Source organism: Entelurus aequoreus, linkage group LG13, assembly GCF_033978785.1.
Source record: "Entelurus aequoreus isolate RoL-2023_Sb linkage group LG13, RoL_Eaeq_v1.1, whole genome shotgun sequence".
Lineage (NCBI taxonomy): Eukaryota > Metazoa > Chordata > Actinopteri > Syngnathiformes > Syngnathidae > Entelurus > Entelurus aequoreus.
This window is the reverse complement of record NC_084743.1, coordinates 6679617-6689616: the sequence shown is the minus strand read 5'-3', so window position 1 is coordinate 6689616 and position 10000 is coordinate 6679617. Positions and strand designations below refer to the sequence as shown.

The following is a 10000-nucleotide window of genomic DNA, read 5'->3' as shown; positions in this document are numbered from 1 at the left end:
TAATATAACAACTAATATGTATTACAGTACACACATGAAGTATTAATATTTGATATAACAACTAATATGTATTACAGTACACAATATATATAGCATGAAGTATTAATATTTAATATAACAACTAATATGTATTACAGTACACAATATATATCACATGAAGTATTAAAGGCCTACTGAAAGCCACTACTAGCGACCACGCAGTCTGATAGTTTATATATCAATGATGAAATCTTAACATTATAACACATGCCAATACGGCCGGGTTAACTTATAAAGTGACATTTTAAATTTGCCGCTAAACTTCCGGTTGGAAAGGCCTCTGAGGATGACGTATGCACGTGACGTAGCCCGGGGAACACGGGTATGCCTTCCACATTGAAGCCAATACGAAAAAGCTCTGTTTTCATTTCATAATTCCACAGTATTCTGGACATCTGTGTTGGTGAATCTGTTGCAATCATGTTCATTGCATTATGGAGAAGGAAGCTGAGCAAGCAAAGAAGAAAGTTGTCGGTGCGAAATGGACGTATTTTTCGAACGTAGTCAGCAACAACAGTACACAGCCGGCGCTTTTTTGTTTACATTCCCGAAAGATGCAGTCAAGATGGAAGAACTCGGATAACAGAGACTCTAACCAGGAGGACTTTTGACTTGGATACACAGACGCCTGTAGAGAACTGGGACAACACAGACTCTTACCAGGATTACTTTGATTTGGATGACAAAGACGCAGACGTGCTACTGTGAGTATGCAGCTTTGGCTTCTAAACATTTGATCGCTTGACCGTATGTGCGCAACTTTTTTTTGCGTATGTACGTAACTTTTTAAAAATATATAAGCTTTATGAACCTTGGGTTAGGTGAACGGTCTTTTGGGCTGAGTGATTGTGTGTGTTGATCAGGTGTTTGAATTGTATTGGCGTGTTCTATGGAGCTAGGAGCTAGCAGAGGAGCTAGGAGCTAGCGTAACAAACACGCAGGTGTTTTTATGCAGGATTAATTTGTGTCATATTAAATATATGCCTGGTTGTGTTGTGGCTAATAGAGTATATATATGTCTTGTGTTTATTTACTGTTGTAGTCATTCCCAGCTGAATATCAGGTCACTCTCACAGCATCTTCCCTATCTGAATAGCTTCAACTCCCCACTAGTCCTTCACTTGCACTTTACTCATCCACAAATCTTTCATCCTCGCTCAAATTAATGGGGAAATTGTCGCTTTCTCGGTCCGAATCTCTCTCACTTCATGCGGCCATCATTGTAAACAATAGGGAACTTTGCGTATATGTTCAACTGACTACGTCACGCTACTTCCGGTAGGGGCAAGCCTTTTTTTTATCAGATACCAAAAGTTGCAATCTTTATCGTCGTTCTTCTATACTAAATCCTTTCAGCAAAAATATGGCAATATCGCGAAATGATCAAGTATGACACATAGAATAGATCTGCTATCCCCGTTTAAATAAAAAAAAAATCATTTCAGTAGGCCTTTAATATTTGATAATACAACTAATATGTATTACAGTACACAATATATATCACATGAAGTATTAATATTTGATAATACAACTAATATGTATTACAGGACACACATGAAGTATTAATATTTGATATAACAACTAATATGTATTGCAGGACACAATATATATCACATGAAGTATTAATATTTGATATATACATATAGATTTGTGTACACATACAGTATGTATGAAGTATAAGTATGAAGTATAAGTACCTTGTCGTTCTGATAAGCAGTGACGGCCACAAACTCAGTTTCAGGGAAGACATAAGTCCTGAAGGTGCTGTAAGGAAGTTTCAGGATGTCGTTGGCTCGCACGATGTGGAACCTGGGCTGGTATTTGTGCATGGAGTTCAAGATGGTCTGTAAACACATGATATATATATTTATATATAATGTAGAACCTGGGCTGGTATTTGTGCATGGAGTTCAAGATGGTCTGGAAACACATGATATATATATTTATATATAATGTAGAACCTGGGCTGGTATTTGTGCATGGAGTTCAAGATGGTCTGGAAACACATGATATATATATTTATATATAATGTAGAACCTGGGCTGGTATTTGTGCATGGAGTTCAAGATGGTCTGGAAACACATGATATATATATTTATATATAATGTAGAACCTGGGCTGGTATTTGTGCATGGAGTTCAAGATGGTCTGGAAACACATGATATATATATATATATATATATATATATATATATATATATATATATATATATATATATATATATATATATATATATATATATATATATATATATATATATATATATATATATATATATATATATATATATATATATATATATATCTATCTAGAACCTGGGCTGGTATTTGTGCATGGGGTCTGTAAACACATGATACATATTTATATTTATGTATTTACTTCATAAGTACATGATTATAACCAATCACACAATATTCATACACACATTTATGTTATTATCAACATCAAGTTCATGATCAAATATACATTCAAATATTTATTGTGTGAAGCGAGACAAACTAAACATTACATTAATAACATGTCATAAACACATTATTATTAGTAGTCATATTTATTAAATAACATTACATTAATAACATGTCTCCATTATTATTAGTAGTCATATTTCTTAAATAACATCACACTAATAACATGTCTCCATTATTATTAGTAGTCGTATTTATTAAATAACATTACATTAATATCATGTCTCCATTATTATTAGTAGTCATATTTATTAAATAACATTACATTAATAACATGTCTCCATTATTATTAGTAGTCATATTTATTAAATAACATTACATTATAACATGTCTCCATTATTATTAGTAGTCATATTTATTAAATAACATTACATTATAACATGTCTCCATTATTATTAGTAGTCATATTTCTTAAATAACATTACATTAGTAACATGTCTCCATTATTATTAGTAGTCATATTTCTTCAAGAAAGTCTCCTAATCGTCAGCTCTCTTATTCACTTTCAAACATTTTCAGGATATCTTCGTTTTGCAACAAAAATACAAGTTATTGATTTTCAAGTAGGCAATAAACAATATTACACATATATATCACCTTTTTATTAACAAAATATGAATATTATACTATTAATATTACACATTTAGAAGCAATATTGCCTTTTTATTAACAAAATATGAATATTGTAATATTAATATTACACATATAGAAGCAATATCACATTTTTATTAACAGAATAGCAGCAATTAAAAGGAAGTATGCTTCATATTTATGTATGATGTATAGAAGGTGGTAGTACTCTTAAATGTAAGTTTAATATAAAGAGGTGGTAGTACTTACACATATATATTTAATTAAAACCTTGTAGTACTTACACATATATATTTAATTAAAACGTTGTAGTACTTACAAATATATGTTTAATTTTAAAAAGGTGGTAGTATTTACAAATATATGTTCAACATGAAAGTACTTACAAATATATGTTTAATTAAAAAGTGGTAGTACTTACTAATATATGTTTAATTAAAAAAAGGTGGTAATACTCACAAATATATATATTTAATGTAGTACTCACAAATATACGATGAATAAAAAAAGGTGGTAATACTCACAAATATATATTTAATGTAGTACTTACAAATATATGTTTAATTAAAAAAAGGTGGTAATACTCATATTTAATATAAATAGTGGTAGTACTCACAAATATATATTTAATGTAGTACTTACAAATATATGTTTAATACATGAAAAAGGTGGTATAGACTCACAAATATATATTTAATGTAGTACTTACAAATCCGTGTTTAATTAAAAAAAGGTGGTAATACTCACAAATATACGTTTAATAAAAAAACGTGGTTGTACTTACAAATATATAGTTAATTAAAAAAGGTGTTAATACTCACAAATGTATATTTCATTTAAAAAAAAATGGTAGTACTTACAAATATATATTTAATTAAAAAAGGTGGTAGTATTTACAAATATATGTTTAACATAAAAGTACTTACAAATATATGTTTAATTAAAAAGTGGTAGTACTTACTAATATATGTTTAATTAAAAAAAGGTGGTAATACTCACAAATATATATATTTAATGTAGTACTCACAAATATACGATGAATAAAAAAAGGTGGTAATACTCACAAATATATATTTAATGTAGTACTTACAAATATATATTTAATTAAAAAAGGTGGTAGTATTTACAAATATATGTTTAACATGAAAGTACTTACAAATATATGTTTAATTAAAAAGTGGTAGTACTTACTAATATATGTTTAATTAAAAAAGGTGGTAATACTCACAAATATATATATTTAATGTAGTACTCACAAATATACGATGAATAAAAAAAGGTGGTAATACTCACAAATATATATTTAATGTAGTACTTACAAATATATGTTTAATTAAAAAAAGGTGGTAATACTCATATTTAATATAAATAGTGGTAGTACTCACAAATATATATTTAATGTAGTACTTACAAATATATGTTTAATACATAAAAAAGGTGGTATAGACTCACAAATATATATTTAATGTAGTACTTACAAATCCGTGTTTAATTAAAAAAAGGTGGTAATACTCACAAATATACGTTTAATAAAAAAACGTGGTTGTACTTACAAATATATAGTTAATTAAAAAAGGTGTTAATACTCACAAATGTATATTTCATTTAAAAAAAAAAAATGGTAGTACTTACAAATATATGTTTGATAAGTGTTAGTACTTACAAATATATAGATGTAGTATAATAGTACTTAAAAATATATATTTAATAAGTGTTAGTACTTACAAATATACGTTTAATAAGTGTTAGTACTTACAAATATATAGATGTAGTATAAAAGTACTTACAAATATGTTTGATAAGTGTTAATACTTACAAATATATAGATGTAGTATAAAAGTACTTACAAATATATATTTAATAAGTGTTAGTACTTACAAATATATGTTTGATAAGTGTTAGTACTTACAAATATATAGATGTGGTATAAAAGTACTTACAAATATATATTTAATAAGTATTAGTACTTACAAATATATAGATGTAATATAAAAGTCCTTAAAATACACATTTAATAAGTTTTAGTACTTACAAATATATAGATGTAATATAAAAGTACTTTCACATATGTATATATGTAATATAAAAGTACTTACAAATATATAGATGTAATATAAAAGTACTTACACATATGTATATATGTAATATAAAAGTACTTACAGATATATAGATGTAATATAAAAGTACTTACACATATGTATATATATGTACTATAAAAGTACTTACAAATATATAGATGTAATATAAAAGTACTTACACATATGTATATATATGTAGTATAAAAGTACTTACAAATATATAGATGTAATATAAAAGTACTTACACATATGTATATATATGTAATAGAAAAGTACTTACAAATATATAGATGTAGTATAAAAGTACTTACACATATGTATATATATGTAGTATAAAAGTACTTACAAATATATAGATGTAATATAAAAGTACTTACACATATGTATATATATGTAGTATAAAAGTACTTACACATATGTATATATATGTAGTATAAAAGTACTTACACATATGTATATATATGTAGTATAAAAGTACTTACACATATGTATATATATGTAGTATAAAAGTACTTACACATATGTATATATATGTAGTATAAAAGTACTTACAAATTCGTGTTTATCGGAGATATTGTTGGTGAGTTGAAGTTTGTGGAAGTGTTAGTTAAACAAGTATTGAATAAGTGGTAGTACTTAGAAGTATTGAATAAGTGTTAGTACTTACAAATGCGTGGTAGTACTTAGAAGTATTGAATGCGTGGTAGTACTTCGAAGTGTATATAAAAGTAGATGTAGTATAAAAGTACTTACAAATCCGTGTTTATCAGAGATGTTGTTGGTGAGTTTGAGTTTGTGGAAGGCCACAGCTTTGGCCATCCACTGCTCCCCGGTGGCGGGACTGTCCGGGTGGATGTACATCCTCTTGGGCATCTCCGGGTCTGCCTTGCCGGCCACCATCCAGCGGGAGTTGTGGAACTTGTAGCGGCAATCATCCGCAGCCACGATGTCCATCAGCAGGATGTACTTGGCCTTCTTGTCCAGCCCGCTGATGCGCACTTTGAACGGAGGGAACATTCTCCTGCACAAACACATTTATATATACATTTATATATATATATATTGTCATCCCTCCTCTTTTACTTCATTATATATACTTCTTGTCCAGCCCGCTGATGCGCACTTTCAACGGAGGGAACATTCTCCTGCACGAACACATTTATATACATTTATATACATTTATATATACATTTATATATACATTTATATATACACATTGTCATCCCTTCTCTTTTACTTCATTATATATACTTCTTGTCCAGCCCGCTGATGCGCACTTTCAACGGAGGGAACATTCTCCTGCACGGACACATTTATATACATTTATATACATTTATATATACATTTATATATACATTGTCATCTCTTCTCTTTTACTTCATTATATATACTTCTTGTCCTGCACGCCGCTCATGCGCACTTTCAACCGCGCGTCTCTTTCTCAATATGTATGTATGACATATACACACACACACACACACACACACACACACACACACACACACACACACACACACACACACACACACACACACACACACACACACACACACACACACACACACACACACACACACACACACACACACACACACACACACACACACACACACACACACACACACACACACACACACACACACACACATATGTATTGTCATCCGTCGTCTTTCACAGAAATATATATATATATTAAATACATATTCTCATCAATTGCCATCCATTATCTTTCACATACTAAATATATTAAATAGTGATTCTCATTCTATTGTCATCCATCGTCTTTTACACAAAAATATATATTAAATACATATTCTCATATATTGTCATCAATCATCTTTTACATAAATATATATATGAAATAGATATTCTCGTGTATTGTCATACATGTTCTTTTACATAAATACATCAAAATAAATATATGTATTAAATACATATTTTTATCTATTGTCATCCATCATCCTGTACATAAACAAATCAAAATAAAAAAAAGTATATATATATGAGACCTACATATTCTCATTTATTGTCATCGGCATGATATCATCGCTTTTAATCTGTATCATCTCATCTACTTTAATATCATGTAATACGGACTGGTGATGTCGTCCATTATAATATACATTTTATTACATTATCATCTATTGTAATATCATCTGTTAAATACTCGTTATTGCTATTTATTATAAGGTGGCGTGTTTGTTACACACTAAACACTTTTGTTATAATTGATGCTTACTGTAAATGATGTACCACTATAAATGATATCATCATTTTACACTCTATAATGCAGTTTATTGTAAATGATATAAAACGGTTTATTATAAATGATATAAAACAGTTTATTACAATTGATATAATACCGTTTTTTTTTAGTAAATGATGTAATACCGTTTATTTTACACTCTAAAATACAGTTTATTGTAAAATGAAATAGAACGGTTTATCATACATTATATAATACCGTTTTTATAAATGATGTAATACTGTTTATTTTACACTCTCTAATACAGTTTATTATAAATGATATATAACGGTTTATTATAAATTATATAATGCCGTTTTTATAAAGATGTAATACTGTTTATTTTACACTCTCTAATACAGTTTATTATAAAAGGTATAGCACAGTTTATCATCATTTATTTTCATACGTCATACAATACGGTTTATTTTTTTTAGACCGTTTATCATAATCTTATTTTTGTGTTGATTTTCTTTTATTGTTAACGTTCTTTTGTTATTTTTCGTTAGAAAAAAAAACCCCTGAATGAGATGCAAAAGACGGATATAATGAAGAATATTAATAATGATGTTGTAAAGTAATAATTGTATATGACGTCATCACAATCCACCACTTCTGCCGTCAATGTGCATAAACATGACGCGCGTTGATAGTTGCAACTCACTGACAGGAAACAATTGATGAATGAAATATTCATGATATTAAATGCTATTTTAAAAAAAAGATACAAATATTGTATTAATGTTAATGTTTGGTCATATACATTGACGCACAAAATAATAATAATAATAGTAATAATGATGATAATAATAAAAATGATACTAATGATAATAGTAATAATAATAATAATGATACTAATGATAATAATAATCGTAATAATATTGATAATCCATCCATCCATCCATTTTCTACCGCTTGTCCCTTTTGGGGTCGCGGGGGGTGCTGGAGCCTATAATAATGATAATAATAATCGTAATAATATTGATAATAATAATGATAATAATAATGATAATAATAATGATACTAATGGTAATAATAATAATAATAGTAATAATAATGATACTAATGATAATAATAATGGTAATAATATTGATAATAATAGTAATAATAATGATACTAATGATAATAATAATGGTAATAATATTGATAATAATAGTAATAATAATGATACTAATGATAATAATAATGGTAATAATATTGATAATAATAATGCTGCCAATGATGATGATAATAATAATAGTAATAAAAGATGTACCTTCCAGACTTGGTGATGACCATCTCGGTGCCCAGCAGATGAAACTGCTCCCACAGATCTTTGGCCTCCAGCGTGACTTTAGGATCGTCTTCTACTTCTACCTGCTCCTCTTCGGCCTCATGCAGCCTCTTCATGCCGCGGAGGTGCACATGTGCCGCCGCCTGCTGCTGGTGGCCCAGAGCCGGCAGGAGTCCGCCGTCCGTCGGCCCCGCCAGGCCGTGCTGCTGCTGCTGCTGGTGGTGGTGGTGCTGCTCCACCTTGCCCAGCGGCGGCCCGCCAGGGAGACCCAGAGCCGGGAAGAAGGAAGGCTGAGCGGCCGCGAGGAAGGCGGACATGTGGAAGTCAGGCCGGTGAGCGTGGAAGGGATGGAAGGACGCCATGGAATCTCTCATCGGGGCTTCTTCTAATCCTCCTCCGATCAACTACACATCCATCTCCTCCTACTCCTCCTACTCCTCCTCCTCTTATTAGTATTATTATTAATATTATTATTATTAGTCTTCTTCTTCTTCTTCTTCTTCTCCTCCTTCTTCTACTTCCTGTTATTAGTAGTTTTCTTCTTCTTCTTCTTCCTATTATTAGTAGTTTTCTTCTTCTTCTTCTTCTTGCTATTATTAGTAGTTTTCTTGTTGGTATTCGAGGCAGTCCATGTTGTTGTCGTCGTCCTCTTTGCGAAGTAAGTAACTAGACAAAGTCCATCCTCCTCCTCCTCAGCAGCTCAGCGGCGTCAAAGCGGCGCGGCGACACAAACTGTCGAGCATATTCACTTCATATCCAAGAGAACCTTTTTGATTGCAGACTTTACGCGCCGCGCGCCGGCCAATTGCCGGGCCGGGTGGGCGTGGCCACGGGAGGCGGGTGGGGGCGGGGCGGGGCGGGGGCGCGCGAGGTGTCGGAAGCGAAAAGACAACATGTCAATAAAATGAAAGTTTTGAAGAGTGACAACAAAGACCTCCCCTTCTGCGCATGTCCGCACTTGAATCGCGAGCGTCATATTGCGATGTGAAGGACGATATATCGCGGCCGGGCCGGGGACAGGGAGGGAGCAGTCCGGATGCTGCGTTCAGGGACACGTGCGAGTGTATGGAAATAGCAGATGGCGTTTTAGACCTCACTTTTTCAAGCGCGTGTCCTCCAAAGTACTGCACCGAGTACTGCACCACCTACTGCACCACCTACTGCACCGAGTACTGCACCATGTACTGCACCATGTACTGCACCACCTACTGCCAAGTAATGCCAAGTACTGCACCAAGTACTGCACCACCTACTGCCAAGTACTGCACCAAGTACTGCACCACCTACTGCCAAGTACTGCACAGAGTA

At 31.4% G+C, this 10000-nt stretch overlaps 1 protein-coding gene across 2 annotated transcripts in view; it reads right to left on the bottom strand.

Moving 5' to 3' along the window:
• The window catches only part of tbx2b (T-box transcription factor 2b), a 23806-nt gene extending 14403 nt beyond the window's left edge, over positions 1-9403 (bottom strand). For both annotated transcript variants that reach the window (XM_062067324.1, XM_062067325.1), the window contains exons 1-3: positions 8675-9403; positions 5928-6195; positions 1737-1883 (exon numbers count right to left, since the gene is read on the bottom strand). In XM_062067324.1, the coding sequence (XP_061923308.1) occupies positions 1737-1883; positions 5928-6195; positions 8675-9066 (807 nt within the window). In that variant the 5' untranslated portion in view covers positions 9067-9403. The remainder of the gene's footprint in view (positions 1-1736; positions 1884-5927; positions 6196-8674) is intronic.
• Between the last annotated feature and the right edge of the window lie 597 nt (positions 9404-10000).